Below are 17,033 nucleotides of genomic sequence, written 5' to 3'. Positions count from 1 at the left end.
TGCATCTTAGCCATCAGCCCCTTGGAGATGTGACTTCTTCGTGCTGAGGGATCCAGGGTGCTCGGTGGGATTCCAGGGGGTGGCATCTCCCCATCACATAGCCTGCTCCGCTGAGGTGGAGAGCCCTGGCTCTCAGTCTTCCCTGCTCCTGGTAGCTCTGGCTCCAGCTTGTCCTTGCCACAAGCTCTGCTCTGGAGTTGCAGCACACCCCAGAGATGCTCTCTGCATTGCCTTCACCCAGCTGTGCTGGGGAGCTGTGGGAGGGGAAGGAGGCTACAAGCCATCACCCTGTGTCACTGGGAGATGGAGCCAGCATTGCCTGTCATAGGGTGATCATCCTACAAGTTGTTTCTGGCAAGCACGGATTTATGTGCTGGTAAAATGCCCCAGAGACTAGTAACTTGTCTCAAGCACATGGGGGATGTTTCAGGAGTGATCCTCCCTCCCATGAGGTTACCCATTTTGCAGATGGGGTGGGTTTTTTCTGCACTTTGATTAAAATTATTCTCTTTTTTCCTTTCCAAGTCAAAAAGTGTCTGGGAATAGCCTCTGTACCCCATGGTGGTTACGTGGGCCTGGATTTCTCTATCTGGATGTGCTCAGGCATCTCTTGGGATTGCTCCCGACCCCTGTGGTTCTTGGCAGATTGACCAAGGATGAGTTCAGAGACCTGTTTGGAGGGGGAGAGCCACAGGGGACACTTTGCTCCCCGCTTGTTGGTTGAGGAGGGAGGACACCCAGTCATGACATTTTTGAACATGAAGAGGGTCACCACCTGAAAATGGGTACAGGAGGTCTTTGGATCATCCAGACCACTGAGGAGTGGCTGTGGCTTTTGAGAGCAGCCTCAGCCCTGCCTGTCTGCTGGATGCTCACTCCACCACTGTCCATCCCCAGCAGGGTGGCTGTCTCAAAGCAGAGAAGCCCTCTGCAAAAACAGGACCAGGCCACAGATGTTGAATTGATGATGGAAGTAAGGGGAGCTCATGTGACACATTCCTGGATTTTGGTGGGAGAGCCGTGTATTTTGCCTCAAGCGCTGGCCTCAGCATCTCCTTGGCCTCTGGCTGTGGATGGTGAGGACTGGGCTGGATGTAAACACCAGCTGTTCTGCACCACCCATACTGAGGAGCACCAGTTACAATCCACAAACCCCGCAGTTAGGACCTTGCAACCCCAGTGCAGCGATACTTGGTGGCAAAGCAGTTGGCAGACACCATTTCTTTGGGTTCCTACCCTCTGAGTACTCCAGGCCTTCTCCCCAAGCCGGCTCGGAAGAGTGTGTCCCATGAGAGAGTGGTTCTGCAGGTTTGTCTAGCTCAGCTGTGCAGAAATGGACCACTCTGTGTTTGAAAGGAGGGGTAGTGAGCATCTCTGATGGGAGATTAAAAGCCCCTTGCTAAGCTTGATGAGGGAATTGGAAGAAACAGTTCTGCTGGAAAACACAAAATGAGCAAATAAGTGTTTCATGTTGTGGAGTGCTGCTGTGGGCTTCCAGAATGCAAATCGTTGCAGCTCTCCCTGCAAATGCTGCTGGTGGATATTGGGAGAGAGCTGGAGACCATGTGCTCTTGGGATGTGCATCCCCTCAAAACGCATTCTGCTCTTTTGGAGCTCTGTTTTGGAAGAACTTGGTTCCTTTTTGAATTTCTCTGCCAGCTTGCCTTATTTCAATGCTTCAGAGAAGAGTCAGCCCTTCAAAAGAATTCAAATTTAAAAAAAGAATTGATGTTTCATTTTGAAACTATTCTGCTCCATCATGTGCAAATTGAAGCCATACCCACGGAGCATCAAATGGTCCAGATGGGCTTTGGATGTTTTCCTTTGGGGCTTGCTTGGCAGTCGTGTGAGGAGGCTTTTTGCTCGGTGACTGCTTCAAACCTGCCTTTTGAAACTCCTGGGGACGTGCCTTTCCTTGACTGATGAGTAAACTGAGCACGGTGACCGCTTTCCTGGCATCGAACCTCACCTTTCCTAGGGGCCTCGCATCCCCTGGTCTGGCTGATCCTCCTCTTGCTGGTTTGGGAAGTGTCTATGCAGAGGGTTGCCCCATGCAGAAACAGGAATGTGAGCTTATGTGAGGGGCAATGAGGCATGTCCCCTGGCAGCTTGCCCACCAGCTGGGCTTTCCTCCAGCAAGCGAGGGTGCAGGATGGAAAGGGCAGAAGATGCGACTGCTGCCCGAGCATCACCAAGGAGCACTCAAGGCCTGGGGGAGGCTGAAGGCGCCCACTTCTATCAGCGATAATAGAGACTGAGGCTAATGCTGCTTCATGAGCTCGCAGCGTCCTCTCCCCTTCTGCTTAAACCTGTGTGACTGCGAGCGTGTGGCTCCTTTGTGGCACCTTTATACAAGACCTGTCGCTAATTATCGTTAAGGGTGGGCCTGGCTGCTGGAAGCCTGCCTAAGCGGGAGCTTGTTGTCACTCAGGCTCCACAGGTAGATAGATCAGAGTGATGTTTTGATCTCAAACTGTTTAATACAAAAACGCAGATCTGTCAGGGAAAATGCTTTTGCATATTGATGGTATGATGAAAAGCAAAAGGTCTCATATTGGCAGTTTCAGATTAAACTTTTTTTAGGTTTGGAATGGTTTTGGCTTTGAACTTGGTGCTACTGGGAGAAGAAAAAAAAAACAAAAAAACCCAAACCTTTAAAACCTTTCAGTGATGAGGTGAGAGGTTCAGTCATGGTGAAGATTAAATGTGTGGTCAGAGTTGGGATGGTTTGGGGTTTTTCCTCATTTCCTACCTCTCCCCCAAATTCAGAAGACCTATTCCCTTTGCCAAGGTCATGCAGCACCATCAGAAACCCCGGGCTCAGGTGGGGCAGGCAGCGATGCTTTGCTGGGAGGTGGCTGGATGCAGGGAGTGCAAGCTCTGCCTGACCCCAGGGCACTGCAGGAGCTGCTGGTGGTGGCAGGGGCATGGTGGTTCCTGTGTGGGGGGCGCTTTGAGGTTGTCCTGTGGTTTTTTGGTCGAGTTGGCACAAAAACACGCCCTGAAAATTGTTCTTTTGTTGAAAGCTCAGTTTGTATTGAGTTTTGCAATGATAATTCCCCAGCAGATGAAGTACCATGCTGGGAAAGTCCCTGGGAGCCACTGTCCTCGTTCCTGTTCCCTGAACAACTGGTTTTCTGTGTGTCCCGTGATGCTCGAGGTCCTGCAGCCAGGGCAGGAGGCTTCACATTGGCTGCACCCATGGGTGTTGCTTTGAAGGCATCTAGTGAGGAAGCGTGAGGCAGCAGGTGAATTGGCCTGGGGGGTCATGGCAGCAAGTCCTGAGAGCTGAGAGTTGCTCAGGTGTCCTACTGGTAGAGCCATGGCCACCAACCCCCTGTTCTGCTTCCAAGCAGCCAAAGGTGGAAAGGGGTGGGTGGGGGGGGGAAATATTGGGGCTTTGGCATCTCAGATGGTTTGGGAGAGTTTGCCACTCAGCCGTGAAGGGCAGGAAAGCATATGATGGTGCACTGGGGTGGCTTGAAGCCAACTTCAGCTCTACCAGGCTCTAACCTGAAGGCTTCTTGCTGTGTTGTGTAGTGTTTCCTAGCCTGGGCAGCCCAGAAGCACTCCCCTCTATCCTTTGCATCTCTGTCGCAGACCTTGGCAGAAGCAAGGTCTTCCAGAAGTGGGACCAGGCAGGGGTAATCATCTCTTGGAGGAAGCATTGGGCAAGCTGGGCATGGCTCTACAAAGTTCCTGCTGGTCTCATCTTGCTCTGACCTGGCTCCGTGTGTGTTGGGTAGCATGGTGCAGCTGTGCGTGAGCAGCCCTGGGGTGGGAAGGAGGAGGAGGGAGAGGCTCCCAGCTTGCCCATTCCACTCTGATTTCTTGCCCTCTCACTCACAGCCACAGCTACAAACACTGGTGACCGCATGCTGGATCAGCCCAGGGGCCCAGGAGGGAACAGTTGGACTGACCCGCAGGTCGACAGGGAGCTGTTTCCTGAGGGGGAACTGCTGCTCCAGGTATCTTGCCGTACCTCGGTCATTCGGGGTCTTGCCTTAACTCCTGCCATCTGCCGGGCCCGGTGGCTGGTCCCCTCTGCTGAGCCATGCAGCGGCTGTGGAGCACGTGGTCCCATCTGTGGAGCAAGAGGAGACCCTGCCTTGCCGGGAGCTGCTTTGCTGTGATTTCTGGCAGGCACTGAGCACTATGGGACAAGGACCAGTGACGCTGCCTGACTGGGACAGGTCCCTGTTCCCGCCCACCCCGCACCGCAGTTTGATGCCCCTTTGGTTACACTGAGGGGCCTTTGCAGGGGCTGAGCCATAAACTGCATCTGTGAGCAGAGCAGGGCTCAGGGATGGGGGTTGTGTCCCCGCAAAGCCATCGGGTGCTGCCTGTGGCTGCTGGCATTAGCTGTCACTGAGCCCAGAGCTGGCATCCAGCGTGCACAGGCTCACCCGTCCCAACCAGGAGGTGCAGGGGTATCGTACAGCAGTGTAGGGGTTCTTCCCTGATTTGTCTCCAACGTGGAGGGTTCCTTGTGCTCTACTAAGTGCCGAGAGGGGCATGGCAAAAGCTGCAGGAGAAAACACCCAGCAGGAGCTGTTTGCCCTGCCTGGGGTGTTGCATGAGCTCCCTAGGATGAGTTCACAACCTGCCTGGGATGGAAAAAGTCCAGGTTCAGTTTTTAGGTTGTGGGGAGGAAAAGAAGGGAAGACGGATCTTGGAAGACAGTGGTGGACAAAGTCAGTGGGCGGTGGGAGCTTTGCTTTGTAGAAAGGCCAGTGTGTGTCTAATGGAATCGCTGCCAATGAACTCCGGAGAGCAAGGAGCTGGTGAATCAGCTGGTCCGAATGCTGCTGTTTGGGCTGTAATTTATAAATATAAGCTGGAAAGAAATGGGATAGAAAGGTCACATGGAAAGGCTGGTCGCTGAGTAAACATCTAGGCATGTCAACTTAAAACATGCTGCTCCTTGGGGCTGCAGGGCAAGTCCATGCAAGACCCTCAGTTGTTTCATGGCTGTGTTCCTGACATCACATGTGTCTGTGCTTTCTGGGCCTTCAGTCCTCTTCTCCCTTCTTCCACCTCTCCAAACGCTAGTTAACAGATGCTTGGCTTTCCTTAAAGTCTGACTTTGGTGCCTTCAGCCTTGTCCTGCACAGCCTTACATGAACGTCCACTGTTACAGACGGGCAGGTGTGAGCAGAGCCCCTGGGGGATTTTGTTGAGGTGGTGACTCCTGGGAGCCCAGTGTGACTTTTGGCGATGAAGCTTGGACCACATGAAGTCTTCCATGTGGGCTTCGCTCCCAGGAGCCATCGCAGCTGTCTGCGAGTGAGATAGTCACAGAGGAACAGCTGGAATAACACAATGGCCAGGAGGGAGCCTGTGGTTGTCCCAGTCCCACGACGGAGCTGCTCCCGAGTGCTCTCTGGGGGCTTGAGCTGGACCTATGATGGCAATTTTTTGAGCCACCAGAGCATTGGCAGCCTTGGGTGATTGAAAGCATCTGGAGAGCTTATGAGGTGTTAATGTGACAGAAATCCCTCAGCTGAGCTGCCTGATGTTTTGGGGGTGGGTTTGGTTTATTTTTTCCCCAAATAGCATTTTAATCAGATACTGTAATTTGCAGAAAACTCTGACTCAGGGCCCCTCAGGGGGCTGCAGCACACAAAGGGACCAGTCCCGATGCAAGCTGGATCTGTATAGTATCAGGCAACACGCTCAACCCAGCAACCTTTCAAATGATCCAAGTTACTGAGAACAGCCAGCCCACGCGAGCCCCAGCGTCGCTGTAAATGGGCAAATGCATGAGCTGTGTCAGCAGATTGCTCCTGCCTCCTCTTTGCGTGGGGACACAGGGTGAGCAGAGCCGAAGGAGCAGCATGGGCAGCTGGACCCTCCTCTCCAGCTTGGTCTGAAGCAAGCGACACATCCCCGTGGTCCCCCCCCCGGGGGCAGCTCAGCGTGGCAGAGTTGGGCAGCGAGGGCACAGTCCATAGTTGTGGCAGGTCCTGGCCTGATGCTTATGGGATCTGCTGAGACTTCTACCTGCATCCTGATTAAACAGAGTTCCACTTAGGGTTTTCTTTTCCTAATTTCTCTCCTTCTATTCGCTAATCAAATGTATTGCAGACAAGAGCAGGGGGTATGAATGACTATCTAGTGCAGTGCTTTCCTTTTGGAGGAAAACAGCCAGAAACCACCAGGTATCTCTGGATCTTCCTCTTGCCTCTTTTTCTGGGTATTCACTAGATGTGTGAGCTCCCCTCCCTCCATCCCAGCCATGATCTCCTATAGTTTTGCAATAGTTTCTCTTAATTTGGTGTGGGCTTGGTCTTTTTCAAGCAAGGAGCTACCAGTTGGGTATGGATTTAGCTGCAGGCCATCCATATGTAATCACAGAGTGCAAGGTGAGAAATGAAGCTGGCAGAGGGTATGAGCACAAAGGTGTGGGGTTTTTTTTTTATAGAGATTTAGGGGGGTTGTGTTTAAAGCCATCTAGAATATCGGCAAGAAGAGAGTAATTTTCCCAGTATGGTGCCTCGTAGTGGGAGTTCAATGCCAGGACATATGTGAGGGGCAATGGGGTTTGCTCCTGACAAACATCTCGAGCAATGGGACCTCTTGAGTTGTTTGTCAGGAACAAGAACAAAATCAGAAGAGGTTGTGGTCCTGTGTGATGGAATACTGATGAGAACAGGAAGCTGTTGCCCCTCAAAGAGGTGTCGAACAGTCTGCACGCTTGTACGGACCAGGCTGTGCCACATCAAGGCGTCACAGATGTGACATCGGGGATTTCACAAATCTGAGATCTGAGTTTCCAGATTTTCCCACCTCTTTTGCTTTCAAGGTAGGTGTGTTTTTTGAGCTCGGTTACCACCTTTGAATGATAACAGTGACTGGCTTTGGTCTTGCTTCGTGTACTCGGTGATGAGCTGTTCATGTACCCTTGGAGCTGAGAGCAGGAGTCTGAGGGACAGCAATGTCCTCGGGTGCTAAGGGTTAAAAGGCAGGTTTTGGGGGGTGATTGGAGAAACTGTGAGAAGACATACAGAAATGCAGAAAAAGCTGGTATAACCTCTTAACTGTAAAATTCAGGGTGAGGAGCAAGGCCTGAAGTGTTTTTGGAGGTCATCCTTAAAATGAATGAGTGGATAAATAGGTCAGGTCAGTGACTGGCTGCAGTTTGGTTACTATCTCTGGAGGCTCCATTGCGCTTGAACCGATGCTAGGCTCCTCCTGGAGTCACCAGGGTCCTGCATGGCTCAGGGCAGTCGTCCTTCCCTCTGCACAACCAGTTGCCACTTATTATTGAAGTTATAGGCAGATTTGTTAAAGAAAATCAGGATGCTAGAAGAGTATAGCTATACCCAGCTGGTACAGCCGGAGAGGAGGTAACTAACTCTAGGTCCTCCATGAAACCTCAGCTTAGCTGGTACCTCCTGGTGCAGGAGCTGGCCTGCAGTGAGAGGGCTTCAGTGATGGCTCTAGAAAAAGGTGTCAGTCCAGCTTGGATCATTGCTCATGCTAACACTGAAGAAAAAAAAAAAAAACACACAAAAGAAAAAGAAAAACCAAACCCACAAAAAAAAAAAAAACCAACCAAAAAACCAAACTCCAGCTAACCAGAATTAAAAGTCTTGTATGGTCACAAGGTGCTTTCCTTTTTGTGGGTTTCTTGTTGATGAAGAAGGTCCCTTTTTGTCCCCAAATGCTGAAGAAACACCTGAAGACGTTCATCTTTCAGCTGATTGAAGCTAGGGAGAGTAACTCCGGGCTTAACTTCTGCTTTCAGGCACTCAATGGATTTGTCATCGCCGTGACAGGAGATGGCTACATCTTCTACATCTCCCCTACTGTGCAGGACTACCTGGGCTTTCATCAGGTGGGTACTGTTTTTTCCTGGCTGTAAACAGATGGATGCACTCCAGGTCTGGGAAGGAGGCGCTGAGAGCCATGCCAGGGGCTTTCTTCTCCCTGCACGGCTCCCTCGGGTCATTTTTGATGTATGTTTTCAAATGAGTCATGTTCTTTGGGGGCTGTGGAAGCCAACAAACATGCTTGTGACTTTAGTGGGAACAGATGCAAGCTGAGCAATGGCAGGCTCTGTATCTTCTTGTCTTTGTGTGGAAGAGGGGTGTGAGATTTTTCTTGTCTCGTGCTGCTGGGCCCATATGCTCCCACTTACGGAGGGCTGAGGGTATCTTGCCGGTGAGAAGTGTCAGTGCCCTGAAGTGCCATGGGTTACATGGAATGCCAAGGAAAAGGAGGTCTCTCCCCATATCCACCCTGTTAGCTCTGATTCCCCTGATGTTCAGCTCCTTTGGCCAAAGGGCTGAGTCAACAGGAGGGCTGTGAGACTGCTAAACCCATTTCACTGCATGGGTTCCTCCTGCACCTGCAGACACTGATGTGGTTTTTTCTTTGTCCTCTGTTTGTACCCTTTCCCAGCTCACTGGGATCCTCGTGGGCTGATGCCCCAAGTCAAAACAGCTGTCAGTCAGGGACCGGTCTTCTCAAGGTACTGGTATGTCTGGTTAAGCAGGAGGCTCTGCTATGGTGTGTTTCTGAGGGCCGGGACATGGCAGTTGGTGGCTTGAGCTACCTGTGAGCTTAGCAGGACTGTGCTGACCACCACAGCATGCAGGACCGTGATGGGAAAGGCTGGTCCAAGGCATGGCCCTAGAAGAAGGGGGCTGTGTTGGGAGCAGGAGGTGTGAGGAATTGCTGGTGTTTCTGCTGTGAGGGCAACCTTCCCAGCATCAGCACGTCTGTCTTTCCTGGTGGTCCACCAAAGGAGGATGGTTTGCACTGGGATACAGATTCCCACTGGTTTGGAATAAAAAAAATTATAAAACCCTTTTTTCAAATAGCAAGAAACCCCATATAAGTCTGGAAAAAAATAATTAGGAAATAAAAGGAAAGCCTACTGCCCTGTCCTCCTCCAGACATCTTTGCCAGGCTGGGCAGAAGTCGATGCTTTTTTCCCCTTGTGTCATTCCAGTCGGATCTCATCTACCAGAGCGTGTATGAGCTGATCCACGCGGACGACAGAGCTGCCTTCCGCCACCAGCTGCACAGAGCCCCGGTGCCTGGCAGCACCCAGCCTGCTGATGATGATGGTGAGTGTGGGGCGGTCCCTGGGGACCAGCCAGCCACATCTGCATGGCCACCCTCTGCTGGAAAACCCTCCTGGTGGCATTTATAGCCACCAAGCACAGCCCTGTGCTAAGGAGCATCCCGTAGCCTCCCTCTGGAACTCACAGCTTACCGCGGGGCTTGACATGGCCACCTGCCACCAAAAGCAGCCAACAGTGGTGACGTGCTGGTTTTTGTTGTGCTGGAGGGGCAGGGATGCTTCCCTCAAACCTCTCAGCTTTTCAGCATTTGAAATCCATCTATTTCAGTGAGGGCGGCTTGCCTTGCTCCTCTCTGAGAGGCAAGGGACCAGAAACTGTTGTGAACTGGTAATTTCCCATGGCAAGGTCTTACCCCTCTTGTGAAGATCATGGGTTCACTTGAGCAGCAGTCTTCACCAGGAGCAGGTGGCCATGAGCTTGAGGTGCACAGCTTGGAAAGCTTCCTTTTCCCTTTGCTTTCCCAGCCTCTCCCAGCGAGCAGCCGCTGCTGGCTGGATGCAGCGCTGTGTCCAGCCCCCAGCACCTCAATCCTGAGAAGCCCTCCTTTGTGGAGAGGAGCTTCACCTGCCGCTTCCGCTGCTTGCTGGATAACTCCTCGGGATTTCTGGTAACGCAGCCCAGCACCCGGACACCCCTCTGCCCCTAGTGTGTTCCCGAGGGACCGCTCGTGTCCCACGGGGGTGGGAGCACAGCCAGTCCCCATCACCCTGTTTGTTTCACAGCCACGTTTTCTAATCCCCTCTAAGGCCTTGAATTTCCGCGGGCGCTTGAAATTCCTTCTGGGGCAGCAGAAGTCAGCATTGGACAAGTCACCGCTTGCTCTCTTCGCCGTCGCGACTCTCCTCCAGCCGCTCTCCATCCTGGAGCTTCGGACCAAGATGCTGATCTTCCAGACAAAGCACAAGCTGGACTTCACTCCCGTGGCCTGTGATTCCCGGTAGGACATCTCTCACCTTCCTCGTGGCAAAATCCCTGGCGCTGGGCAGAAAACCAGAGCCTGTAGGAACAGGGCACTTCTGACCCAGCTCCCACAGCAAGGTGTCTGATGCTTTTGCCATGGAATCATAAAATCCTTTATGTTGAGAGAGACCTTTTAAGATCATTGAGTCCAGCTGTTAACCCAGCACTGCCAAGCCCACCACTAAACCAGGTCCCTAAGTGCCACATCTACGCATCCTTTAAATACCTCTACTCCATCTGCTGCCGCCCTCCATCAACATGGGGAGCAGATTAACTGGGCACCAGTGCTTCTTGGTTGTTGTGGTTTAGCTTAGCAAACACCCAGCATGGGTGGTTTTGTGGAAGAGGGGATGTGGCTCAGCCCAGGATGGAGAGCTGCACCCCCCCCAAAGCGGGAGGCTTTGGCTAGCTGCCTGCGCTCTGGGCAGGGGATCACGTCTGGCTGGTGGGATGCAAGTGGGGGATCCACTCCTGGTGTCATTGTGTTTCTGCACTGTTTGCAGGGGGAAGGTTGTCCTGGGGTACACGGAAACGGAGCTGTGCAGGAGGGGGTCCGGGTACCAGTTTGTGCACGTGGCTGACATGATGCACTGTGCGGAGAACCACGTGAGAAGTGAGTGCTGGGGGGAGCAGCGGCGCTGTCTGGAGGGGCCGTCGGGGTGGGTGCGTTTGTGGGAGCCCTTGCGGCTCCCTGGTACCAGTGCAGTTCTGGCTGTGCCAGTACCATTGCTCCTCAGCGGCTCCCTGGTACCAGTGCAGTTCTGGCTGTGCCAGTACCATTGCTCCTCAGCGGGTGGGCTGTCCCCGGTCTGAGGCGGCTGTGATAAAGGCTCTCCCCTCCTGGGTGTCATACCTGCTCAGGGAGCTGGCAGAGGGACAGCACAGCACGTGGCATCATGTGCTGGCTGCGTCCTGCATCTTCCTCCCCCGTCGCACGGGTGCAAGGTGATGCTCAACCTTGTGGCCTCTTGCACGTGCCATTTGTCTGCGCCCGCGGAGTAACCGTGTCTGTGCCGCCTCTCTTCTCTCCCTGCCCCAGTGATGAAGACAGGGGAGAGCGGGCTGACGGTTTTCCGGCTGCTGACCAAGAAAGGTGGCTGGGTGTGGGTGCAGGCCAATGCCCGGCTGGTGTACAAAGCAGGCAAACCCGACTGCATCATTGCCCGGCAGCGAGCCCTGTCGTGAGTATCACCAGATCCCCAGCTGCCTTCGCCTGCTCTTGGTGTGGGTGGCCGTGGTGCTGCCCGAGGCACGTGGAAGCAGTGAGGGTGGAGGAAAGGGTGGCTGGGTTGCATGGTTGGCACTTTGCAGCACGTGCCCTCCTGTAGCAGGTGGGCATGAGTGAAACAGCTCTGACAAGGGGGTTGCAGACACACTCACCCTGCCTGGGGTGAGCCCTGGACACACAGCCCTTCCCTCAGCCACGCACACCTCCCCGTGGGCTCCCCAGAGCCCTGGTCCTCCACCAGCATCATCATAGCCAGCTCAGCCCAGCACCCTTTTCTTTAGAAAAGCCAGGGCAGGCTGTGAGCTCCTGTCTCACGGTTGGCAGGGTGATTTTTGCCTGGCTCAGAGGAGGTGCTCATGCTGTTTCCATCTTTTTTTCCCCTCTGCCCTGAAGGAATGAAGAAGGGGAGGAACATCTGCGGAAGAGAAACCTGCAGCTGCCTTTTAGCTTTGCCACGGGGGAAGCAGTCTTGTACGGGAATGACCTTCCCGAATTCCTGGACTCCTTCCAGGCTAAGGAGGAGTTGCAGACACAAGCAAACTCGCACTCAAAGCAGCGCTCGGTAGACCCCAGCTCTCTTCTTGGGGCCATGATGAAGCAAGATGCATCCATATACATCTCCCACACTGATGTGCCTCAGTTCTCCTTGCCAGATGTCATTGCTGAGCCCACTGGACTGAGCCAGAATGAGGAAGCTGGTGATGCCAGAGAGCACAGCGACTCCCTCCTGGTTGTTATAGAAACACTCTTTGAGAAGAGCAAGGTGAATGGAAACATCTGCCAGACCCTCCAGAGCCTCAACGTGGACAATGCAGAACTGCAGCGCTGGGAGGAGGCTCTGCTCAGCTTGGGTGCAGAGGAGCCGCCAGCTCAGGAGGGTGGCGAGAGGCTGGCCACCAAGGTGGTGCCCTATGAGGAGCAGATGCTCCTCAGTGAGGATGCTGGGAAGAGCATGGACTTCCCGCACTGCAGTGCATCACTCTGCGATGAGGAAAACAGTGCTGCGGCTCATTTCCAGCACTGCCGGGCAATGAATTCAGCTTTTCAAGGCCCACCACAGCCCCAGGCACCTGGTGCACAAGGCCAAGATGCTGTGGTCTCTCTAGTCTCCATTACATCTGAGGTCAGCACTGCTCAGCCAGAACAGCAGGTCCCGTTTCACTCAGCCAGGCTGATGGGGGGAACTGTTCTGGATGTCCTGGTCTCCAGCAGCAAGTCCTCTGTAGCACTTCAGCTGGCAAACCCGGGACAAGTGCTTCAGGCAGAGGTTGCTACCTCTGCTCCTGTAGATAACACTATTCCTAATGATCAGAGCCAGCCCGGGTGCAAGCTGGTGGGCTCAAGCTGCCCACCTCCGTTGCACTCAAACACGCTGGTGACTCAGTGGCACAGTGTCCTGGTCCAGGCAAACCCAGCCAATGCTTTGGGCCAGAGTGCTTCTCCTGGATGTTGCCCACCAGAGGCCTGGATGGCCGTAGCTCCGAAGCAGCTGGAAGTGTCAGGAACGCACATGGGTTCACAAACTCTGCTGGCTGGCAGCCCCGAGAGCTCCCTGGGGGCTGGGCTGTGGTTACTGCCCTCCCAGCCTGCTCCTTGCCCTGCACAGGGCTTGCATGAATCCTTGTTCTCTGGGGCTGGGGACCTCTGTGATGAGGAGGCTGTTCTCCCTGCACGAGCATCAGCACCCTTAGGAGTCAGCCAGCTGTCAGGGGATGGTGGCATCCCCAAACAGCCGCTCATACCCCACCTAGAGCCCAGCATTTCCTGGGCAGGGGAGCAGGCAGCGCTCCGAGAGGACAAGTGGCTCACGCAGCGCCAGCCGTGGCTGCTGCAGGCTGGGGCAGCTCCTCAGAGATGCAGCAGGGCAGGTTCAGTGCAACACAGCGGGCTCCTGCTGGGGTCCAACACGGGTCCCAGCACCCACCAGCTGGACCACATTGTGCTGCCTGAGTGCCAGTATAGAAGTAGCCTTTTTGAGAGCAGCTTTCTTAGGGATGCTGCTAAAATATCCCTTCCCCAGCAGCTGGGTGCTTTGCCTTGCCTCAGTGAGAGCCACCGTGGAGCATCATGTTCCTCACCAGGCTCAGTTTTGAGGTGCCCAGCAGCTCTCCCTGCAAAGGTGGGTGCAGAAGCACTGCCCTCCTCTGAGCGGGGCCCTGGCTTCCCATCAGCATCCTTTGCCGGCGGGCAGCCGCGCTGCGCCTGCGAGGTCCAGCCCAAGGTGAGGTGTGAGGGCTGCAGGACCTGAGGGGTGCACCAGCTCGCATGGATGGAGGGAGGGGTGGTGCCAGGGGAATGCAGGCACAGCATCGTTCGTGGGCAGCCTGGTTTGAAGCCTTACTGTGAACTAGGAGCCACGTTTTGAAAACCCACCTGCAATTACGAGCTCTTCTGGCCGTGCACATCTGTGAGTGGTGCTCCATGCTTCTTGGTTGTTCAGGATTTTTTCTTCCAGTGCCTGAAACGAGGTGCCCTAGCAGAGCTTTCAGGCAGTCTAGGATGAAGTAATTTATTGTTTTTTTTGTCTTTTGGTTTTGGTTTTTTTTTTCCTATGATACTTTCAGGGAGACGCAGCCATGCCAGTGGGGAGGTTTCTCAGACTCGGGGTCCGAGGAAGGACCCTGCTTGCTGGCCTGCGCACTCATTGCAGCCTCTTGCAGATGGACCTGCTGCCTTACAGGTGTGTAGCACTGAATTGCTGTTTCTCAATGCAGCATGGTCTCCTCATCACCTGTATGAGTGGACCACCCTTGTCACATTGCTGTTCAGTCCCCTGCATCATCTCAGCCTGCCTGAGTCCCTCTGCTTTGCTCCTTGCTCCCTCCCTCCTGAGCTCTCCATCTCCCCTCCTCCTCCCAAGCTCATGGTGATGTAGTTCCTTTAGGAAAGGGGATGCTACCAAGCACTTGGAGAAGCTCAGCAGCATCTGAAGGGTCTCTGTGGGAGGTGGAGTTGGTGAGAGCAGAGGCAGGTCAGGGTTTTGGGCTCTTCAGCAGCTTTCCTGGAGAATTTGGGAGAAGCAGGTATCAAGCTGTTGTGACCTTTCTGGGCAGCAGGGTGGGGAAGCTCCAACCAAACGCCCCTTGCATTTGTGACTGGCTTGTCGTTGCCTTCTCCGCTGTGCCGTCAGGCAGAGGGGTGATGGGGTTTACTCCTGCAGTTGCTCAGGGTGGTGTGGTTTTGCCAAAGCAGTGAGAACGGCAGAAAGGGATGCAGTGACCGTCTTCTACCTCTCCACTTTGGACCAACTTTGTGCCTTTCAAACCTTTGTCCTGGAGACCAGCATAACCACTTCATTGAATTCTCTTTCTTTTGTACTTTTTTAACCTAAGATGTGACTTCTTTTTTTTTTTCTTTTTTTTTTTTCCCCCCTGCCATGGGGCAAATTCTCCCAGATCCATCAGGGGAAACCTGATGGGAGGTATGTGGTAGGTGTGTGGTGTGATTCAAGGTCAGACACAGCAAGCCAGCTTGGTCAGAGTAACTGGGGGCCTCCACATCTTCCCCCCTCGCACCTGCCACCCTGAGCATCACATCTGCCTCTCACACCATTAAGCGTTTAGTTTGCCGAGCAAGTGAAATCAGGTAATCAGTGCAGGGCTAGCCCAGCAGCAGGCTTGCACATGTACTGGCGTGGGGTGGCCTGATCTCCCTAGGTCTCTTGCTTTGTGCCCTGCTTTGTCTCACTGTGCTGGGGCTCCCGGGGCTGCTGACAGGGCAAGATGGGGCTCAGGAAGTGTCCTGGCTGCAGGCTGGGAGCCAAGCGATGCTGGAGATGTGCCAGACATCTCTGAAGTGGCCTTGGAGGAGCACCGAGGGTGGGGCAAGGAGCTGACTCGTGATGATAGGGAGCCTTACACATCAATGGACCCAAAAAGCAGCAGGATGGACTCCACTCACCAGCCTTTGCTGTCCTGGCACGTGTAAGATGATGGGAAATAGTGCATGGCCCCAGGCCAGGGTCCTGCAAGAGGTGTGCCTTGGGGAGGGGGCACCCTGCCGGGCTCTGCTGGTTGGGGCCAAGAGAGACCCCTGGTGCTGCGTTACTTGTGTCTTACCTCCTCCTACGTTGTGTGTGTGCATATAACATCTATTTTCGTGGCAGTGTCTCATTTTACGCTTTATGATTTCTTTGTATTGCTGTTGGCAGACAGATGATGCTGAGGAGAAAAAGATGTCCTGAAACTCACCCCCTGTATTTGGTTACGTATTAAAGGGCGATTTGCTTTGTATAGCGCTGATGATTTGTTTTGACCTGAAACAGTGTCTCTTCATTTCCCTCTTGACTGAGCAAGTATTTGAAAAAGCCTGCTTTTGGCTTAACCCAGAGTCCAATTGCTTTGAGCGCTGGCTGAAGGAGGACAGTCCTGGCTCATGCCCCCCTCCTGCACCCGGGGAGGCATGGGGCTGGGAGCGCAGATGGGGGAAGGGCTGTGCTTTGCCTTGTACAGGGTAATTTTGGGGGGCAATGCAGCCATGTGGGTGCCTTCCAATATTACAGGCAAAGAAACCACAGGCTGCTGCCCTGGGTGTTCGTGCTCTGGCCCTGTTGCTGCTTGTGACTTGGTGGAGCATTTTTGGAAGGACAGAGACAGGGTGACCATGCCTGGTGCATGCACGCACACCCTGCCTCCAGGTTAGAGTGCAGCCATGTGTGCCCAGCCCAGGGCAGGTGTGTGACACACGTTCTCACTGTCCCCAGCCACTGTGGGTGTGCACAGCAGCAGAGGTGTGACAGTGTCCCCCTGTTGCTCCCCCAACTGCCCTGTGCAGCGGTGGGGCTCAGAGGCATGGTCACCTGTGATGCCAACACACACGCACAGCTTCCTGGGTGTCACTGCCACGCACGCATGTGCACAGGCGCTCTCATGCGCAGGGACATGCACACTGATGTGCACCCAGTCACCCTGACAGTCATCCCAGCATGCCAGGGTGATGCAGTGACACAAGTGCTCCCACCGCTCGCCCAGGTGGGTGGTGGGGATCACAGCTCTGCTTCCTCCCCTCATCCTCCATCTGCCTTGTCATTGCCATGTCCCCTTCACCTCCCAGTTCCTTTTCAGCCCCTCACATCCCTGCTTACCTGCCTGTCATTGCCCCCATCCCCACCTCCCTCCCATCATCCCCATACCCCCTTCTTCCCTTCACTCCCATCCAGCTGTTGTTGCCCCCATATCCTCCTCTCAGCCCCCCACATTTCCCCTCACACCCTAATTCCCCTCAGCCCCCCACATCCCCCCTCACCTCCCAGTCCCTGTCGGCCCCATATCATCTCCCATGTTCCCCTTTACCCCCACCCACCCGTCCTTCTCCCCACATCCCCCCTCACTCCCATCCACCAGCCATCACCCCCACATCCCTCTTTAGCTCCAACCACCTATCACCCCCCTCACCTCCCAATCCGCTTCAGCCCCCCACATTCCCACTTACCCCCACCCACCCACCCACCCATCCACCCATCATCTCTCCTTACCCCCCATCGCCCCCATGTTCTCCTCCTTAGCTCCAGCCACCCGCCACCCCCCACATCCCCCTCACCTCCCAATGCCCTTCAGCACCTCACATCCCCACCTACCCCCACCCACCCACCATCCCTCCTTACCCTCCATCCACCAGCCGTCACACCCACGTCTCCCCCTTAGTTCCAACCACCCATCATCTCCCACATCCCCCCCCCAGCCCGCGACTCACTCACACCCGCCCACCCATCACCTCCTAATGCCCTCAAGCCCCCACATCCCCATTCCCCC

The 17,033-nt window shown here is 54.4% G+C and overlaps 1 protein-coding gene across 7 annotated transcripts in view; it reads left to right on the top strand.

Moving 5' to 3' along the window:
- LOC130153468 (aryl hydrocarbon receptor-like) overlaps nucleotides 1-15,515 on the top strand; it is a 38,494-nt gene extending 22,979 nt beyond the window's left edge. For 4 of the 7 annotated variants that reach the window (XM_056348309.1, XM_056348307.1, XM_056348308.1 and 1 more), the window contains 8 exons: nucleotides 3,850-3,968; nucleotides 7,751-7,840; nucleotides 8,960-9,077; nucleotides 9,560-9,702; nucleotides 9,842-10,032; nucleotides 10,559-10,668; nucleotides 11,095-11,236; nucleotides 11,677-15,515. In XM_056348309.1, the coding sequence (XP_056204284.1) occupies nucleotides 3,850-3,968; nucleotides 7,751-7,840; nucleotides 8,960-9,077; nucleotides 9,560-9,702; nucleotides 9,842-10,032; nucleotides 10,559-10,668; nucleotides 11,095-11,236; nucleotides 11,677-13,531 (2,768 nt within the window). In that variant the 3' untranslated portion in view covers nucleotides 13,532-15,515. Of the gene's footprint in view, nucleotides 1-3,849; nucleotides 3,969-7,750; nucleotides 7,841-8,406; nucleotides 8,477-8,959; nucleotides 9,078-9,559; nucleotides 9,703-9,841; nucleotides 10,033-10,558; nucleotides 10,669-11,094; nucleotides 11,237-11,676 lie in introns of those variants that run through there. The other 3 variants (XR_008823393.1, XM_056348310.1, XM_056348311.1) reach the window with 3 other exon arrangements.
- Nucleotides 15,516-17,033: the final 1,518 nt, after the last annotated feature.

The sequence above is a fragment of the Falco biarmicus genome, chromosome 8, assembly GCF_023638135.1.
Source record: "Falco biarmicus isolate bFalBia1 chromosome 8, bFalBia1.pri, whole genome shotgun sequence".
Lineage (NCBI taxonomy): Eukaryota > Metazoa > Chordata > Aves > Falconiformes > Falconidae > Falco > Falco biarmicus.
Note: the sequence above shows the minus strand (reverse complement) of the source record. Positions and strands in the feature narration are given on the sequence as shown.